We start from the raw sequence: 20,606 nt of genomic DNA, 5'->3' as shown, positions 1-20,606 counted from the left end.
CTTGTTTCTAAGTAAAGATGGAAGATCTGCTCCATGAATATTCTTAGCAGTTTTACTCCATACACAAGTATTGAAATGGTCAGTGTGCAATCCTGAGCTTTTAGAGAGAGGGGAAAAAAATATCATTGACCCATTTTGGTCATACAAATGGAAACAATTTCTTCCTTTCCATCCTGTCCTTCTGGCTTGAGAAATGCTTGTTTACTATGTTCCACGCGATTTGGTTTTCTGGAGATCTTATACGAGGTTGCCACCTGGTGGAACCAGCGTTGAAAGCACACCCTGAACCTTCACGGATGAGGGTGTGATAAAAGACACTGATTTTTACCTCATCCCATAAGTGTACAAGAATCCTGTGACTCGTAAATAAGGCCTCGCTCCAGAACTCCTGCATAAATGTTTTACTTTTACTTATCCACGAGGCAGTCAACATGGCAGGTTGAGGAGCGATGGAAAGGAAACAAAATTGGCAACTCACTTAACCAATATTCCAAGTTCCAAGTTTTCCAATAATCTAAGTTCTTGAGAAAAGACCAGAAGAGAATTAAATTACAAGCAGTTTTAATATGTTCCCAGCCATAAAAAGAAATGAACATTTCTATTGGGCTTCTGCATGCCAACAGCCTTCTCTCTATCTGGCAAAATTATTGGAGTGTAATATCCCCATCATTCCCTGCCTCCGTTCCCTGGAATCACATTGCCCAAAAGCTTTTAGTACCTTGGGGAAGGTTGCTGTGAACATCTGTTCCAAGTTATTGATAAACATTGATAGAAATAGCAATTTCCTTGTTTTCTTCTTATATAGCAAACTGCTATATCATAGCTTACAGAAGTTTGGATTCCCTATTCTTTAACAACAAGCTGCACTTTCAAGTGGAATGAATGAATGAATGAATGAATGAATGAATGAATGAATGAATGAATGAATGACAATAGCTCTTCTCCCCCCCTCCCTTTCCCCTTTTTTCAGGGCGAGTTTAACTAAAGCCTTTTGCTCTTTTGGTTACTGTAGGTTTTGCTGAAGAGTGAGCAGCTTTGGAACCAACACATGGTTGGTTCAAGATGGACCAGGGAGGAGATTGCCCAATTCCTGGCAAAACACCCTGAGGATGTTGGTCCGGTGAATAGCTCTATTTACACCTGGAGGGATGCGTTCAATGAAGCCGATCAAACCATTATGACTATTTCCCATTTTATGGAAGTGAGTCTCCTATGCTTGATGGGGGATTATTTATTTTATTTTCTGTGTGTTGTTAGGATGATTGATTCCAAAGTTAAAAGTGATTTGTAGAAGAAGAAAGGAAGGGAACCTCTTTCCAAAGATATGTAGAACGAATTTTTGAATTAGGGATTATGGTGGCAGTTGAGTTTTGGAGTTATTTTTGTTTTGAGGTTGTTGTTTTTCCCCCCGTTAGCCTGGAAGTTATCTGTGATCCTTATTTATCTGTGAGGGGTCCTTGGTCCTCTCTGAGCTTGGTTGTGTTTTGTTTTTTTTACAGACAATTACAATCAAACTAGGTAATGCTAGTACTGATAGTTTGGGTAATGAAATGTCTGCGTAGAAACAACCAAGCTCAGAGAGCACCAAGGGTCCCTTATTTCAACCCTGAGCTATTAACATTCTCTTTCATTATTACTTATCTGACCCTCACAGAGAGATTAAGGCTCCTAAAGGGAAAATAGTGACCCATCAGTGATCTGTCACATCAATTGTTCAAGGGACCCAAACCAGATCCCTGAAATTCTTTGTTTTGTTTTGTGTAGGAAATGTGATGTATATGAAAGGCACTAACCTATTGTCACAATTGTTGACAATAGGTTAGACAACCTGGTTCCTTATAAGTTTTTGATTCCAGCTTTGATTATCTCTAACCATTGATCATTTTGTCTTAATATTTTAGAAACTGCAGTCTGAAATGTCTGGAAAGTTTCCTACTCTTCAAATTAAGTTGTGAGAAGTCAGATAGGACTTTTGACTAGTGAGATAAGAACAGGCTTGGTTCTAGAGACATGCTCTTAATGAAGGCTCTTTAAGCACCACAAACTATGATATACAGCAAAATAAACAAAGATTCACCCTGAATCAAAGTTTGAAAAATAACTTCCTAGGCAAAAAATGACATTTTAGTTTTCCATTCCCTCCCTCCCTCCCCCCAAACAAAAGCTTCTAACTCAACCCTTTGTTGCCATTTTAGTGCGTCAATTTGAACAAGTTGGAAGCTGTGCCTGATGAAGGGTGGCTTGTTAGCAAATCCATGAAACTGCTGGACCAGAGACGATTCTGGGCTGGCATAATTTTCCCTGAAATTGATCCAAAGAGTGTGGATTTGCCCCATCATGTCAAATATAAGATACGGATGGATATCGACAGCGTGGAAAGGACCAACAAAATTAAGGACAAGTGAGCATCCTTTGTTAAGATTCTGACTACAGTCTTAGACTTGAGAACTTTAATTTATAATCAGTAAATTGTTCTTACCTGTTTTTGCAGATTTTGGGACTCGGGTCCCCGAGCTGATCCCTTTGATGACATGCGCTACATTTGGGGAGGCTTCACCTACTTGCAGGATGTAATAGAGCAAGCCATCATCCGGACTTTGACAGGCTCCGAGAAGAAAACTGGTGTCTATGTTCAGCAGATACCTTATCCATGTTATGTGGACGACATGTAAGACTTATTAAATGAATGCCCTGTTGATGTTTCTGGCTCCCCCTTAATAGACAATCAGCCATATTGTGACAAATTTAAAATGATACCTTATCTTAGCTGGAGGATATAATTAGGATTTTTGCTTTAAAAAGTCCCTAGTACAGTCCTCTGAGAGTAAGAAGCTGTAAGAAGCCTCCTTTACCAATCTCAAAGGGAGGGGGTATCTTCAAGATGGTGACAAGGATGCTTCCTAGCATAGTTTTTAATTCCCTGGGTCCAAGAGTCTTTAGAAACAATAGCAGCTGCCTCTGAAAATATCCTCCCAAACCTTTGTTTGCCTGCTGCTCCCTTTCTAGATTCTTGCGCATCCTGAGCCGGTCAATGCCTCTTTTCATGACTTTGGCGTGGATCTACTCAGTAGCGGTGATCATCAAGGGGATCGTGTATGAGAAGGAAGCTCGGCTGAAAGAGACAATGAAGATCATGGGCCTCAAAAATGGCGTCCTCTGGCTTAGCTGGTTCATTAGTAGCTTAATCCCTATTCTCATGAGCGCAGGGCTGCTGACATGCATACTAAAGGTGAGACTGGCTTCTCTTTCCCCCCTCTCTTTTCTTGATAGATTAATGTTGCAGTTAAAAAATATATTAAGAACTCTTCCCCAAAGTTGCACCTCAGAATACAGTAGACAGCCAGCTAATCTAATTCTCAGTTGGCACAGGACAATTATGGTTAAAGATTATGGGAATAGGCCGAGCTATCTAGAAAGTGCCGGCCTGAAAGTCTGATGTAGAATATGAATCTATTTCCTCAATATCAGTGTCTCTCAACCTTGGGAACACGAAGAAGCATGGACTTCAGCTCCCAGAATTTTCCAGTCATTGATAGTAAGGATTGGCCTTGGCTAAAACTTTAGCTGAATCCACATATTTCACACATCAGAACCAACCAGACCATATTATGGCCCAGTGTAGTGTGTGATCCCAGCCTTTGCTCAAGCATGCTTCACAAAGTTGGATGCCACAAAAATATTTCTTTGAATTCTTGAAAAATGGCGATAAAAAAGATAGCCAGTAACAGATTGGTGTAGACATCTAGCATGTCTGTAGAAGAATATGCATTGGTGTAAGGTTACTACTCTTCTTCACCTCTTACCTGGGAGGAAAAACTGAACTTGGATGTTGAAAATATCCTCGACAAAACTCTGAAGTCATTTGTAGTAGTTGTATTTTTTTTAACAGTACTGCGTTTGGTGCAACACAAACTTATTTCCTCTTTCTCTTCTTTTTTATCCAGAAAGGAAACTTGTTCCCCTACAGTGACCCCAGCATGATATTCGTCTTCCTGTCTCTCTTTGGTGTAGTAACCATCTCACAGTGCTTCCTCATCAGCACCTTCTTCTCCAGGGCCAACATAGCAGCTGCCTGTGGAGGAATTATCTATTTTATTCTTTATTTGCCTTACGTCTTATGTGAAGCCTGGCAGGACTATATCGGTTTCCCTGTCAGAATATTTACAGTGAGTATTGACAGTAAGCAGGCAGATCTTTTTGTTGTGGGTTAAGCAAAAGAGATTTTCCAGAGTCTGATATTTTTAAGATGCTTAGTACAATGATTCCCATTTCTGCAACTCAGATGGAAAATTTTAACCATGTGCTTCTGGAAAGCCGGGAGGGCCGTAATTGAAGAGATTTTTCTGAGTATTTTTTTTTTACACCGGTTCCTTTAATCCATGACTAATGTGTAACAAAATCCAAGTTACATTTCAACTCTTTGTAAAGCTTTCAGAACCACCAAATTACACGGCTTCCCAATGTACTTTAATCTATTTTGCTGATCTCTGACTGGAAATGGTAGTCGTAATATTTACTTCCCTTTGCACGGAAAGCATTTTTCTATGAAACCTTCCCATCATCTTCAGGAGCAAGGAGACATAATTGGGGCAAAGATACAAAGAGTTGTGTTTCTGTTGAATGATTATCACCACTGGGCATATATACTTTAAATCAACCATGGGCAGTGATTGAAGTACCAGTCTGCATCATTTTTAACTTTGGGTCCCTTTTACTTAGTGTATATAACAGCGGCTGGTCTAATCTGACCCGTTGGCTTTCCTAACATTAAAAAATGTAAATCGTAAATGTAATAGGAGTATTAATTGGTGGTCCTTCTTCACCAGAGCCTACTTTCTTCTGTTGCCTTTGGATATGGCTGCGAGTATCTTTCCCTGTTTGAAGAACAGGGGATTGGATTGCAGTGGGACAGTTTCTTTGAAACGCCTGTGGAAAAAGACAACTTCAGCTTGACCCTTTCTGTGTTCATGATGGTGCTGGATAGCTTGTTGTATGGCCTTATGACTTGGTACATTGAATCTGTTTTTCCAGGTAGGTAATCCTCCTTCTCCTGATCCTTTTCCTCCTCTTTCTCTTTTCTTCTCCTTCTCCTTCTCCTTCTTCTCCTCCTCCTCCTCCTCCCCTGATAGTTTCTATAGCCCTATCTTCTTCACTCAATAAAACCATTGCCCCAGTGAAAGCCACTGCCCTGTGGAGGATGGGAGGATAGCTGCTCCTCTGCAGGGGAGAAAGCAGAAAAATCTTTCAGGAAGTGTGGATGGGAGGGTTGATCTAAGGAACACTGATCAGAAGAGAATTCTCATAATGAGAAGTGCCCTTTCGGCAATACTGGCTTCATAGCATTTCCTCTAGAGAAGCAGCAAAAATCCAGACTAATTGGTTCAGTTGCATAAATGCTTCCAAACTGTGGAGAAAACCAGACAGGAACAATCCCTTCATATGGAAAGTCTGTTTTCCTATATACATAACCCCCGAATTGTGTGATTAAGTTACTCAGAGTTGTATGTGCAAAACCAGAGGTGCTAAACTTGCAAGCAGATTTCTCAAATGAGAAGATATTTTAACAGTTCAGCTCAGTGAAGCAAATCATTTTTGGAGGATACTTGCATGCCAATGTTATATACTGCTTTCAATGTTGCCTGCTGGATATATTTCTAGAAAAAATAACTACAAGCATTCAGAGTCTTTCTGAATTGATCTTACTGTAGAGATACAAAGAATCCCACTTACATCATCCAGTCTGCACTTTAATAAATAGAAATAAAGTTAAAGAAAATGGAACTACAGGGCTACAAGTAGAAATTCTAGGAGGCAATCAAAACCCATGTGTATGCCGGTTAAAAGAATGCATTTGTATGTGTGATTTACAAATGGAAAGAACCTAGAATTTGTTTCAATCAGTTTTAGTACTTAGTGTTAAGTCATATATGTGGCGCTTCCCAAATCAAATAGGTTGATGTGGCTAGAACCTGTGTTCTAGTTCTAGAATGTGGGTAAAACAAGCCTCCTCCAGCCATTTGGAAAGCATCTTTTCATATCTCAAATGCTGTGATCGATTCTTTTGTTTCATGAAAAAAAAAATGCATTCTGTTTAGGTCAATATGGCATTCCCAGACCTTGGTACTTCCCCTTTATGAAATCCTATTGGTTTGGTGAGGAATCTGGGGGACAGTGGCTCCCTTCTCATGCTGCAGGATCATCAGAAAGTAAGTGACTCATTTGCAATCTTAAGATGCTTGCTGAAAGGAGGCGGGGTCATCATCATCATCATCATCATCATCATACAGAGCACATTGGGCAGCAAGTGTTTTCTAGCAGTTTTGATCACTCACATCATCTTTGGCATCGTTCCAAGGGACATGAATGATCTTAAGATCTACCTTTAATGTTTGGCGCCAGGTTTTTTTGAGGCTCATCTTGTTTCTTCTGTCCTCCAGGAGGTATCCAACATAGTGCAATTTTTGGATGCTGGTCCTTAGGCATACATAAGATATGGCCAACATTCGATGTTTATTCACAGTTCTCGATAGGTGTTCTAAAACTAATCTTTGCAGTACCTTTTCATTAGTGATGCTGTCATGATATGAGACATGGAGGATTTTTCTCAGGAAGTGGGGTAGTTAAGGAGTAATGTTGGGATTTCTTGCAATTCAGAAAGATTGGATCAGATGGAACATGAACTAATCTTGCAAAAACATGACTGGATCTTAAGCTGCAGCGTTGGTGCCAAAACAAACCTAACCAAGGCCTGTTCAGAAACAGCAGCATTAAACCTAGGTCAGATAATTCTTCCCAGATTTTTTTAATAGAAGTCTTCTGACATTTCATAGTTCTATTTGGGATCAGTTAGATTGCCAACAGTCATATTCCCTGGGATTCATAAAGTGACCACATCTACATCATATCCCAATGTGCCCTGTCATCTCCATTATTTTCGCTACCTACATTACTGTTCAAAAAGACTGCACACAATACCAATAAAAATCTGATTGCCTGCTTAATTGGATTTCCTTTCTCTTTTTATAGTTTGTATGGAAGAAGAGCCAAGCCATCTTCCCCTTGGAGTCTCCATTAAGAACTTAGTGAAAGTTTACCATGATGGCAAGAAGCTGGCTGTAGATGGACTTACACTGAATTTCTATGAAGGGCAAATTACCTCCTTCTTGGGGCACAATGGAGCAGGAAAAACTACCACAATGTAAGAGGGAAATTTTGTTAAAGAAGAAGAAATGACATCTTGATACATAGTTGACTCTATCATGTTGAAAACTAACTCCTTCTCTATTATGTTTAGGTCCATTTTGACTGGCTTATTCCCCCCAACCTCAGGCACAGCCTTCATCCTGGGTAAAGATATCCGTTCTGAACTCAACACTATCCGGAAGAATCTGGGTGTTTGTCCTCAACACAATGTCTTGTTTGATGAGTGAGTCACATTACAATCACAGTTCCCTTGTATAGCTACTCATTTATTTCCTCGTTAGGAAAATGCATAGGGTTATGATGGGAGATGGTGGTGGGGAGAGAGTATACATTTGCCAATATGTCTGGTGGCACAGGGGTTGGAACGCCATATTGCAGGCTAACTCTGCTCACAGTCTACAATTCGATCCTGACGGGCTCGAGGTTGACTCAGCCTTCCATCCTTATAAGGTCAGTAAAATGAGGACCCAGATTGTTGGGGGCAATAGGCTGACACTGTAAACCACTCCAAGAGTGCTGTGAAGCACTATGGGGTTGTCTACGTGCTACTGCTCTATGAATAGCATCTGTGTTAATGTTAGCTAGTCCACCAAGTTCATGTTCTGTAGGATGTATTATTTTGCTTCAAAAATGTTCTCAAATTCTTGAGATGCTTGAGAAAAAACATAATGGAATATTTATGTAGGAACAGCACTAAATAGAAAACATACCAGAATTACATTTGTTTTTTCAAAGAGACCAGTTGTGTACTGTGTTGTGAAACAATAAATAAAGCAAATAAAGGCTTTCTGATGCATGTAGATTATTTTTATTGACTGTTCCTGGAACTGGGTCCAGGCAATAAATCATGGGTGGTTTTCATCTGTAGTACATTAATTGTTTTCCGCAAATACCAGTGCTTGGAACCTTTGGAGGAAACCAAGAAGATAAAGGGCTAGGCTAAGCAGTGGCTTCAACCCCTAATTCATTTTGAGAGGAACAATTCTCCAACCATGATTCATGCTGTATATTACACAATTATCTCATATCACCATCCATGGATGATTAGATGTATCTGCTTGTAGGGAATATTAGCAGGCAGGATTAAAGCATTGATCAGCCTTAATTTGGCGTGTGTGTGTGTGTTGTGTGTGTGTGTGTCAGCCCTATCTGCTGTAAATAGATTTACTGCCCACGGAAGTATGGTAAGTGAAAGGGAGGAATAATGATTTTTTTCCCCTTGGCAAAGAGAGTTTTGTGCAAGAACTCATTTATATTTACAAGATAGAGCTCTTTTGTTTTCATTTGCTGACTGTGTAACTAAATGAGATTGTTAGCAACTTTCTTCAGAAGCTCTGACTCCTCCAGATGCTCAGAAGTTGTGAGCGTTCACCTCAAGTGATATAGTTTTCTTAAAATGGCTTTCTGCCCTGTAACCCTTCAGTCGTGCTTCCTATACATATTTGGATTGTGCTTAAAACTTTGTATAAGAGAGAAGAGAACAGGGGATGGGAGGAGACTATTCTCGTTCTTCCTTGGACATGAAAGCCAACTGGGTGACTCTGGGCCAGTCAGAGAGTCTCTCTCTGTCTCTCCCTCCCTCCCTCTCCCTCCCTCCCTCCCTCCCTCTCTCTCTCTCTCTTGAAATCTAATGAATAAATAAAACAACCATGGCCTCCTAAGGCTCCATTATCGCCATTGGGATATTCTTATTGTACCCAAGTTGATTGGTCTTCTAGAAGCTGCAGTCAAGGAAGAAAAGCATCTGTCTGTGAGACGATTGATTAGGAAATATTGGGATAGATAATAAATGGTCTGATAAGCTGCAAGAAACCTTCTTTGATCTGTGTATAGATGGCCTTTTAATTTCCCCCACTTATAGGCTGTTTTAAAACACCTAGACATCAGATTTTATATCATGTCAACTATGGCTGGGTGTCAAAAGTATAACTGGGAAAATGGCCTATGGTAGGCATAGCCTCAATTTTCAAAATAGATTAACAGAACTAAACAACACATACTGTATATAATGTCTTTTTTCTCACCCGTTTCTCCCTTTTGCCCAGGCTGACAGTGGAAGAACACATTTGGTTTTACGCACGCCTGAAGGGGCTGTCGAAAAAGTTGGTGAGAAAGGAAATGGAACAAATGGCTATGGATGTTGGCTTGCCTCACAAACTCAAATCTAAGACAAGCCAACTCTCTGGTAAATTGCTATTATTCAGTTATTTAGTGTTGCTTATCTACATCCCTGTAGAATATAAGATGTTGAGAGTTCTCTGGGCTGATAAATCATTGTTCTTCTTTTGTAAGCTACAAGGGGACTTTCAAACTCTTAAGAGATGTTGTACATCTTTGTACACCACATTCTGTTTAATTGTGGGTGGTAGATGGAGAAGAAAATGGGAAGAAAAAAGCATGGAGGGTGGTGTCAGTTGAGCAGAAAACATGAAGATTCCTTCTGGATGGTCAGAAACATTCAGAAAATTGCTCTTCTCCTGTACATCCTGTGAATTTACAGGATCTTCCTTAAGGAATTTAGTGAATTAAAGAAAAAGAAAACCAAGCTCTCATTTCAAAATGACCCATCCATATTTGAGAAATCATTGCTATAGAATGGCAAGAAAAATCCAATGGTGTCTAGTCTGGAAGTATTTTTCTTAAATTAGTCTCCTAAAGGCGTGGATGTGTCCTTCCTCAAATTACATAATAATTACTGGTGATATAGCTCATCTGAAGGATATTTAATTGGGAAAGACTATTTCAGTCATAACATGCCTGCCCACTTGCTTCCCTATTGGGATATATTCACAATATTCCCTATTGGGATATATTTGCATAATGGTTAGTTCTTCATATTTATTTATTAATCAAATTTACATGGCCACCCATCTCATGAAAAATGGCGTACAACAACCAGATGAAATCACACACATATAAAAGAATCGTTATGAGAATATAAAAACGTTAAAACATTAAAGTATCCCCAGAGAGCCTAAATCTGTCCAAATTTGTCTCCTAGGTGGCATGCAGAGAAAACTTTCAATAGCCCTGGCCTTTGTAGGTGGTTCTAAAGTTGTCATTCTTGATGAGCCAACAGCTGGAGTGGATCCATACTCCCGAAGAGGAATCTGGGAGTTGCTCTTGAAATATCGACAAGGTATTCTTTAGTCTTGCGGATCAGTGAAATTTTGGATGCTTATGGTCATTTGTCAGAAGCAATTTTTTTAGATAGAAAAGAGAAGAGGTTTAGTGGCAGAGTCTGTAGGAGGCTTCAATTTCTGTTACCTCCAGTTTGAGCTAGGAAAGAGTCCACTCTGAAACCCCAGAAAGCAATTGCTGGCTAATGTATACAGTATTAAGCTTGCTCAGACAGTGATCTGATTCTATACAATTTAAATCTATGTTGTGTATTTTTATTTCCCTTCTTTGTGTGCAAAAATGAAACACCTAATTATATGCATTAAGAAGATCACTAATTTTATTCAATATTCCACTTAATGTAACTGTAGTTCAGGGCTAGTCAACCTTTTTATACCTAACGCCCACTTTTGTATCTCTGTTAGTAGTAAAGTTTTCTCTAACTGCCCACCGGTTCCACAGTAATGATGATTTATAAAGTAGGGGACAAAACCCCTACTGCCCACCATGAAAGCTGGAACACCCACTAGTGGGCGGTAGGGACCAGGTTGACTATCACTGCTCTAGATGAACTCTCAAGGAATGATTGCCAAAGATTTCTGTGCAGAATAGCAATAGCAATAGCAACAGCACTTAGATTTAATATACTGCTTCACAGTGCTTTACAGCCCTCTCTAAGCAGTTTACAGAGTCAGCCTATTGCCCCCAACAAAGTGGGTCCTCATTTTACCCTCCACGGAAAGATGGAAGGCTGAGTCAACCTTGAGCCTGGTGAGATCTGAACTGCCAAATTGCAGGCAGCTGGCAGTCAGCAGAAGTAGCCTGCAGTATTGCACTGCACCACCAAGGCTCAGAAGATTGGGCAGACCTAAGTCAAAGATGGTTCTCCAAGATCTTCTAGATGAAACCTCTTTAGTCTTGCTAACATTTTGGTCGGAAAAATCAATCACTATTACTTTTCTGATGTTTCAAGTTAAGATGTCTCCCAGCCCAACAATCTGCAATCTTTTAAACTAGAGCAGCTAAGATTTGAAAGTGGGGCTTTCTGCAGTGCTACAGGTGTTCTCTTCCACTGAGCTATGGATGTTCCTCATGAGGTAGTGTTTGAATAGGCTGTGGTCCTCCAGTTGAACCTTCAGTTATTTGTAAAGTTGTGCATAGGAGAAAGAACTTGATGCTACTGACAACATTCCTATGCTTTAATCAATGGGCAATAATAACATTGACATCAGATTTCAGCCAGCTCGAATGGCAGGTCTTGATCTTCTATATCTTCTTGCTATGGCTTTTGTGAGAACATCTGCAAGGCTCTTTGGATAAGCATGGGACCACCACGATTGTGTGGGAAAGTTAATTTGTTCCTATTTTCCTGGTGTTCATTTACTGTCCCCTAGCTTTGTTCTTTGTAAGGAAAACAGAAATCACATGATCTCTAAGCTTCCCTAATAGTTGTATGTTTCCTTTGAATTGTAGGTCGCACTATCATTCTCTCCACCCACCACATGGATGAGGCAGACATCCTTGGAGACCGAATTGCCATCATATCTAATGGCAAACTTTGTTGCGTTGGCTCTTCTTTATTCCTGAAGAACCAGCTGGGCACAGGATACTACCTGACCTTAGTCAAGAAGGATGTGGATTCCTCACTCAGCTCCTGTAGAAACAGCAGCAGCACAATATCTTACCTGAAAAAGGTAGGAGCTGTTGCCAGTATGGGCTAAAACAATCTAAATAGATGGGGCTTCGGAAGTATAATAACTTCTTTCTTGGGGTGTGTAATCATACAAAATATTCAGGAGCACAATGGGACAGTCTAAAGACATAGCAATATTCTGATTTCTGATTGGTTTGATTTCAATGCCTGCCTTGGTTGCTCTTGTGTTAGAGTTGCAGAGTTCTTAAAATATATTCCCTCTTGATCTTCTTGGGCTAAAAGATTTTTCCATTACTTTTTCTTCTTTAACTAGGATGACAGCGTTTCGCAGAGTAGCTCTGATGCGGGCCTTGGGAGTGATCATGAAAGTGACACCCCGACAATAGGTAAGGTTGTTTCTTGCATACTGAACGTCTGCACTTTGTTTGGCTAGATGGGGAGTTCTTAATCCCCAGTGTGATAGAATGTTGATATTAATTTTCTTGGCATTGAAAAAAAAATCCAAAGTCTGCAGCATTGATAAACTATTAATTTAAGCAAGGCGAGTTAAAAATGTAGGCTTGGCTTCTGGCAGTTGCCACTCCTTGATGGGCTTTTGTTGCTGGTTAATGTGGTGGCAAGATTCTCCTCTCCTCCTACATCCTGTAACACCTGCTCTTTTAAAGAGGGCCTCTCCCCTTAGAATAGATCTGGGAAGAACGTAGGTAGCACCCGCTACCCTTGTGGCCCAAGTGAACTTTCTCTGTTTCTTGATAATCTTTCCATGGACAGATGAAGCCCTTCTATTCATGGAAGTCAAAGTGTGTCTAATTTTCTATTGTGAATTCAATCATTAGATTTAGAATAATTTTATTGTCATTTTGAATATACACTAATTGGCATACATTAAAATGAAATTTTGTCCGTCATTCATCCTTAAACTGTATGTTCCATTATCGCATCCAACCCATTCAATTATAGAGAATGAAGTAACAATCTCTGGGGCATCCAAGAGTTGGGTAAGAATAGAGTAGAATAGAGTAGAGTAGAGTAGAGTAGAGAAGAATAGAATAGAATAGAATAGAATAGAATAGAATAGAATAGAATAGAATAGAATAGAATAGAATAGAATAGAATAGAATAGAATAGAATAGAGTAGAGTAGAATAGAATAATTGGCATACATTAAAATGAAATTTTGTTGCATACAGCTCTCAAAGGATCTCCACCTCCAATGTACACTACATAAACATGACTAAATAAATAAATTAGAAATTATGCATATACCCATATATATTAGATGACATGGAGAAACAACAAGTCTAGTTAGGATGTGCATGGCAAGAAAAACGAATCTTATGAGTTTACCAGACGGATGGCATAGGGAACTAGGCTGTGACAGAATCTGATAGTCCTGCTAGAAATACTTCAAAAATCTCCTCCCTCCTTCTCTCTATTATTGTGCAATGAATAAGTTGTTGTTATCTTATATTGGTTCCACTCCCCAAGATAAGCATTTTAATGATTAGCAATATCTGATACGAAGATAATACTCAGTTGGTACAGCATAACGCAACAGCAGCAAATTTGATGACTCATTGTGTTCTTCTAGATGTATCTGCAATTTCTAATCTGATTATGAAGCACGTCTCAGAAGCAAAGCTGGTGGAAGACATTGGCCACGAGTTAAGTTATGTTTTGCCCTATGAAGCTGCCCGAGAAGGAGCTTTTGTGGAGCTCTTTCATGAGATTGATGACCGCCTCTCTGACCTGGGAATTTCCAGCTATGGCATTTCTGAGACTACCTTGGAAGAGGTATGTGATAGCAGCTATTCTGAAATTGTCCCTAGCTTGGTTTGCTCCCGGTGAGGTGTGGCTGAGATAGATATATTTATTTATTTATTACTTATTTTTATTATTAAATCCCTACACTGCCAACCTCACCTAAGGGACTCTGGATGGTTTAGAACAAGGGTTTCAAACTAGATTTCTTCAAGGGCTGGATCAGCATTGTAGTTCTTCTCTGCGGACCAGCCGGGGTGGGGGGTAAAGACGGAACAGATGCCTCCTGCAGCACCCTGCCAGCCAAAATGGGGCATGAGGGGCTGCACGTGGCTCCCCCATGCCCCATTTTGCCTGGCAGGGTGCATCAGGAGACCGTCCAGGCTGAAAATGGAGTGCGGAGGGCCGCACGCAGCCCTCAGATGCCCCATTTTGGCTGCCAGAGGCACCACGGTCCAGTCCTTTGCTATTTCCAGGCCGGTCCCGGGGGCCAGATTTAAGCAACCTGTGGACCAGATCCAGCCCACAAGGCCTTGAGTTTGACACCCCTGGTTTAGAACAACATAAATACATCAATATGAGGAAGAGCTCAGATTAAAAAAAAAAAAAACCAAGTTAAGAAGAAAGTTAAAATTTACCAGTTAACCGTGAAAACCAGAATTAAAAAATTCAGAAAGATAAAAAAAATTCAATAAGGCAGAGACAGTGGCCTCAAGTCACCAGCCATCGCCAGCGTGGCAACACACCCCATGGTAATTAGCAAAGCCAGGTCTTGGTACTCTTCCAGAGGATCAACAGAGTGGAGGTTTGCCTCAACTCTGAAGGTCAGATGTCCCAAAGGGCAAAAGCAGGAATCCCGCCAGTCAACATTCTTTGACCAATGGGATATGCGGCAAGCAGCATGTCCTTTCCTGCTTAACTAAGTGGGATGGATCAATGTAATTGGGAAGAGACAGCCCCTCAGGTCCCCTGGCCCAATAATAATAGCCTTCTTGAATTTGGTAGAGGGGTATGCTTCCAAAACATACCAACGCCCATTCTCATAAAATGAATCGCAGTGTTGCAAAACTGTGTTTTGGCTTTTCTCGTGGGGGGAAAAGTAATAGAAATAAATAGTAATAAATACAAACATAAGAACTGTGTGCTATTCATGGATTTAATTCTCCAATTCTATGAGCTGCGGTCAGGGAATATCTCCACATGAGGGTAGGAACTTCATCTCCACGGATGTTACTGTGGGCTATGCTAAGAGCAGTTCTGCCTCTGGATTTTACTTACACTACTTATCAGGGCATCCATGCATGGCGGTACAGGCCTAATCAGAACTGCCATCTGTGAGGTTGGCAAAAAACTAATCTTTCCTTCCAGCTTTCGCAACTTTAAGATGGACAGACTTCAACTTCAATGGAGGAATTCTGGGAATTGAACTTCACATGTGTTAAAATTGCCAAAATCGCCATTATTTAACTGCTGTTAAATAATGCTCCCACTTCCAATTTCTCCCAAAACAACAACCCTGTGAGGTAGATTAGACTGAGAATGAGTGACTGGCCTATAATTGTCCTGCTGGCTTTCATACTTAAAGTGGGATTAGAACTCATAATCTGCCAGTTGCTCGTCCAGTACCTTCACCACAACACCAAACTGGAACATCTTATATAGAAATATACTTAGAGCCATGGTGGGGCAGTGGTTAGAATGCAGTACTGCAGGCTACTTCTGCTGATCACCAGCCGCCAGCAGTTTGGCAGTTCAAATCTCACCAGGCTCAAGGTTGACTCAGACTTCCATCCTTCTGAGGCCAGTAAAATGAGGACCCAGATTATTGGGGGAAATATGCTGACTCTGTAAACCACTTTAGAGAGGGCTGTAAAGCACTGAGAAGCGGTATATAAGTCTATTGCTATTGCTATGCTGTAGAGCTTCTAAGATAGATCCTGCAAGGTAACTTAGCATAAAGCAGCATAGATTAAAGCCATCTCTTTTGTCTTTCAGATTTTTCTCAAGGTGGCAGAAGATAAGGGTGTGGATGCAGAGACTTCAGGTAAACAGCAATAATTGTGCAAAACTGGAAAACTTTAGATAATATAACAACTGAGTTGTGGATTAGTAAAACTTGTTCAATTGCCACATTAGAAAAAAGTTAATGAAATTTCAGAAGAGAAACCACAATTGTATTACTTGGTTGGCTGGTTTTTATGATTTACCTTAATAACAATAGATTATAATCTGGTATATCGTTTATTTATAATAACTTTTCACATGTATAGTGCCTAATTTTATTTAGGTGATGGATTTTTAAATTATTTTTTATATTCCTTTTTTAAAAAACGTATCTTGGAATTATGTAAATGCAGCTGCATGACATTGTAAAAGGAAGAAATAAACTGACTTCTCCTTAAAAATAATTATAACAATAAACAATATTATTAATATAACATGCTGCCCTAAAATCTCTACTGTTGTACGTACATTAAATGTTCTTTTCATGTGGTAGCCCTTAATGACTAGCTATTGTATTTGAAACTTATGGAGCAAGAAAGGTTTATGCCAGCAATGGGGATTTCCAGAAAGATCTGTCAGTAATAAGGTGATTCATAATGTGAATGGGATTGATATATCTGTCAGCATCTTTCAAATATTACAGCTTCCGTATGAAAATATTTTGACGTGTGCTAAAAGCTGGTACCATCTGCGAGTCTGCTGAGAAGATGTACAAGCCCTAGAATCAAAGAACCATGAAATGAAATCACTCAACAAATGTTGATGAGATCGGCCTTTGGATGCCCAGTTCAGAACCAAACCTGCATCCACATGTGCTTCTATCCCATTGCCCTGGGATAGAAGTGTCGCTTCCTTGAAGCAACTTTTATTTCTTTTCTGGGAAATTCCTGGCTGGGCAAAACTCTTAAAAATAAAAGGAAAACAGGGAAGAAAACATAGAAGTGTAATGTCTATGAAGATTCTCAGTCATCCAGGTCACAGTTGTTGCTTTTTTCAAGAGGCAACTAGACTTTCTTTGTTTTTCTTTGAAGACGTTTTGCTTCTCATCCAAGAAGCTTCTTCAACTCTGACTGGATGGTCACCATCCAGTCAGAGCCGAAGAAACTTCTTGGATGAGAAGTGAAACATCTTCAAAGAAAAACCAGAAAGTCCAGCTGGCTCTTGGGGGAAAAAAGCACCTTTGGGACATACAAATATAACAGTTAGGGCAGCGTGACTTCAATATTGATAGAAAATAAACTTTTCTTTTCAGACGGCACATTACCTGCTAGAAGAAACCGAATCTTTGGAGACCGACAAAGCTGCCTTCGTCCATTCACAGAGGACGATGCTTTTGATCCCAACGATTCTGACATAGATCCAGGTAGAGTAGAAAGTTTCCATGTTTCCCTGCATGTATGAGATTTAAAAGTATGCTGTACGTATACCTGATGACCAACTGTAAGCTGAGGTTCATTTGCTGTGCATGATTTGTTGATTATATTTCAAATAAGGACTTTGAAGTTATGGATAGGTCGTTGTAATTCAGGGGAATATCCAGGGGTGGGATTCAAAAATCCCAACAACTGGCTCGCTGCCCAGTTGCTAGGTGGGCGTGGCTATAGTGGGCGTGGCCTACCGGAACTTCCGGGACGGCCATTTTTCGCCTTCCCAAGGGCCTGGAGGCTTCCCTCGGGCCTCTGGGAGGGCAAAAACGGCCGCCTCCGGGCTCTGGAAGCCCCCCAGAAGCTGGAAACAGACCCATTTCCGGACTTCTGGTATTTCTGGAAGGCCCATTTTTCCCCCTCCCAGAGCCTCTGCGCAGACCCTGCGCTTCCCTGCATCGAAAATGGGCCGAATGGAGACTCCTGGGAGGGGATGGGCAGGATGGGCGGGACCAGCTGCTTGGTTCAACTACCGGTTGAGCGAACCAGATGCAACTTTAACATCCCGTTCACCTGAGCCAGTCCAAACTGGTAGAACCCCACCCCTGGGAATATCATCTCCCAACACACTCATGTTTGGAAGAATTTGGATGAACTTCACGCATGCACATAAAACCCAGTGTATGTAACTTGAGACCCAGGAAAACAAGAGGCCACCCCAGTTTGACACCAGAGTTAATTTACTGATGGTCCTTCGTTACTAACCAGTAATTGGGGCCAGAATTTCTGTTGCTAAGCAGAGCCGAGGTGAAATATGATGTAACCATACTACTTAGTAACGGCAGTTCCATGTAGTCCCCGTTGCATTCGTTAGGCGAGGACCTCAGGCTTCTTCTGCCTTAACCATGCTTGCCTTGACTTTTATCTCCCTGCCCCTGCCTGTCTCCCTCCCATTTCTGCCTTCTGGCTGCCCTGCATTCACCATTTTCTGCCCCCTTCTGCCTTTCATTGTCTTGTGCCCATTGCTGAGAAGGCGCGCTTGGCCAAGGCAGCCACTTACCTTCTCGAAGCTTGAATATGAACGGATATATTTGCTTTGAAGCCTACTTGATGCAGCCTACAAAGTGGTAGTGAATAATCAAGTGATGTGCATGTCTGCATGTGAATCAACCTTTGTCAAAATAAACCAATAACAATACTGAGGGAAATTGGTAGCTGATTGTGGAAAGGTCAGTTCCCCCGAGCCTTATCGCTGGAACTTTATAGTTAGCATCAAAGAAATGCCGTTGCCAGGCTGCTGTTTCAGCCACTAGATTTCCTTTGGAAAGGGTTTTTTTTTTCTAGCTCCAGCATGGCTTCCAGTTCCAAAATTTCTCTGTTGCTTCAGGTCATTTGGAGGGAAAATTTATCTGCTGCAGAGATGGAAAATGTACCAGCTCTAACTACCCTACCTGATGTTCCTGAACTGCAATTCCTAGTCTCTTTTTAAATATTGACCATGCCGTCTGGAGCTCTTGGGGGTGTTGTAGTGCAGTTATGTCTAGTGAGCCATACAATTCCCCTATGCTAAATAAGAGAGGAAAGGTTTCTAGGCTCCAAGCAGATGCTTAAACAAGGTGTTCTTTCTTAGAAGATTAGGGAAATAGATAAAAGTTTCATTGACTCTCAACCTTTTCCCTGCAGAATCTCGGGAAACTGACCTTCTGAGTGGAATTGATGGCAAAGGATCCAGTCAGGTGAAGGGCTGGAAGCTGTTCCAGCAACAGTTTGTAGCTCTGCTTTGGAAGCGGTTGCTTATTGCCAAGCGCAGCAGAAAGGGCATTTTTGCCCAGGTGAGTTGGGTTCCCTCCAAAGGGTTCAATTCTACAGGTAGTCCTCAATTTACAACCACAATTGGGATTGGTACTTCCATTGCCAAGTCATGCCCAATTTCACGATCTTTTTTTTAAAAAAAACACCACGGTTGTTAAGCAAAATGGCTGCAGATGTTAAATGAATTATGGGGTCATTAAAAAAAAATATCTAGCTTCCCCATTGACTTGACTTGTGAGAAGCCAGCTGGGAAGAGCACAAATGGCAATCATGTGACCATGTGGGACACTGCAACAGTTGTAAGCGTGAGCTTTTTTCACTGCCTAACTTTGAATGGTCCTTAAATGAATGGTCAGAAGTCAAGGACTACCACTACAGGAATTTCAAAAACTGGTTCCTTTCATGCTTAGTAAATCAATTACTACTGATCACTAATAGCAATAGCGCTTAGACTTACATACCGCTTTATAGTGCTTTATAGCCCTCTATAAGCGGTTTACAGAGTCAGCTTATTGCCCCCAACAATCTGGGTCCTCATTTTACCCACCTCGGAAGGATGGAAGGCTGAGTCAACCTTGAGCCTGGTGGGATCTGAACTGCCAAATTGTAGGCAGTTGGCTGCAGAAGTAGCTTGCAGTACTGCACTCGAACCACTGAGCCACAGAAGCTCCTTATGGAGGAGGCTTAGTTTTCTCAGTGGGAAATTTGAATGCTGGTGGTTTACACATAAGGGGTTAAAATCAGATTCTTATTTCCCATCCAGTACCAATATATATTAAACTCTATATTGACAAGAATGCTACTTTGAAGGATGAGTAATGCTTTTCTGGTTTTTTTTTTCTGCTGAATTATATCACATCAAAGTTTTAAAGCGTTTTAATGTGGGATGAAATTTGAAATGTGGTGGGGGGAAGGCCATGTTCTTTGGAAGGATTTTCCTCCCACCCAAAAAATAGTGCAATTATTTGCTTTTTTCTCCTGAATGACTCACTTCCTTTGCTATTGAATGGCAGTATGACAAAGGAATCTGCAGTTCAGTTTGACATTGCTGATTAAATATTGGAAATAATAGGAGCTGAATTTTTAACATGGTGTGGAAAGCTTCTCCGTTATTCTTGAAGAATTTTGTGAGCCCGTTCTCTTCCCTCCTATCTGCCTCATTTCAGATTGTCCTCCCTGCCATCTTCGTTTGCATTGCTCTTCTCTTCAGTCTGATTGTTCCTCCCTTTGGAAAATATCCCAGCCTAGAATTGCACCCATGGATGTATGGTCAGCAGTACACATTTATCAGGTAAAAAATTAAACCTCGCTGTCATAGGAATCAGGCGACTGATCATCGTTGCCTGGTGTTCCCCCTCCCCCTTCGGGTGGGTGGGGAGGGACCTCTGCAGCCTGAAGGGCCTTCTGAGATGCATTGGTGGCACATCTGGGGCCTCATTATGGTCATGCCCTGGGCAGTGGCTCGGCCTTGGTTTCAGGGCTGGGGTTGTGCACGCAAAGTTAAAAAACTTTGATGTAACCTAGTACGTTATGGTGTGGAGGCTAAAACTCACAGATTATCAGATGTGATAAACAATGCAAGACCAATTTAACACCAGGTTATAAACACACCATGTCATATTCTTCTGGGAAATCCTACTGGAATTTTGAATGGAGATAGAAATAAACATGGAAGGGCCATGGAATTAA

The 20,606-nt window shown here is 40.9% G+C and overlaps 1 protein-coding gene across 3 annotated transcripts in view; it reads left to right on the top strand.

Annotated features, from left to right (window-relative positions):
* ABCA1 (ATP binding cassette subfamily A member 1) overlaps window positions 1-20,606 on the top strand; it is a 117,858-nt gene that overhangs the window by 73,375 nt on the left and 23,877 nt on the right. For all 3 annotated transcript variants that reach the window (XM_087957500.1, XM_087957501.1, XM_087957504.1), the window contains exons 12-29: window positions 1,013-1,201; window positions 2,196-2,401; window positions 2,492-2,668; window positions 3,007-3,229; window positions 3,945-4,166; window positions 4,827-5,031; window positions 6,096-6,206; window positions 7,027-7,198; window positions 7,295-7,426; window positions 9,249-9,388; window positions 10,205-10,342; window positions 11,797-12,017; window positions 12,291-12,363; window positions 13,568-13,770; window positions 15,733-15,781; window positions 16,994-17,104; window positions 18,789-18,937; window positions 20,084-20,208. In XM_087957500.1, coding sequence (XP_087813626.1) covers window positions 1,013-1,201; window positions 2,196-2,401; window positions 2,492-2,668; window positions 3,007-3,229; window positions 3,945-4,166; window positions 4,827-5,031; window positions 6,096-6,206; window positions 7,027-7,198; window positions 7,295-7,426; window positions 9,249-9,388; window positions 10,205-10,342; window positions 11,797-12,017; window positions 12,291-12,363; window positions 13,568-13,770; window positions 15,733-15,781; window positions 16,994-17,104; window positions 18,789-18,937; window positions 20,084-20,208 — 2,846 coding nt within the window. The remainder of the gene's footprint in view (window positions 1-1,012; window positions 1,202-2,195; window positions 2,402-2,491; window positions 2,669-3,006; window positions 3,230-3,944; window positions 4,167-4,826; window positions 5,032-6,095; window positions 6,207-7,026; window positions 7,199-7,294; window positions 7,427-9,248; window positions 9,389-10,204; window positions 10,343-11,796; window positions 12,018-12,290; window positions 12,364-13,567; window positions 13,771-15,732; window positions 15,782-16,993; window positions 17,105-18,788; window positions 18,938-20,083; window positions 20,209-20,606) is intronic.

This window comes from Notechis scutatus, chromosome 2, assembly GCF_049901735.1.
Source record: "Notechis scutatus isolate UNSWTSFEM ecotype Mainland chromosome 2, rNotScu1.2, whole genome shotgun sequence".
Classification (NCBI taxonomy): Eukaryota; Metazoa; Chordata; class Lepidosauria; order Squamata; family Elapidae; genus Notechis; species Notechis scutatus.
The sequence above is the reverse complement of the archived record's forward strand: the minus strand, read 5'-3'. Positions and strand labels throughout refer to the sequence as shown.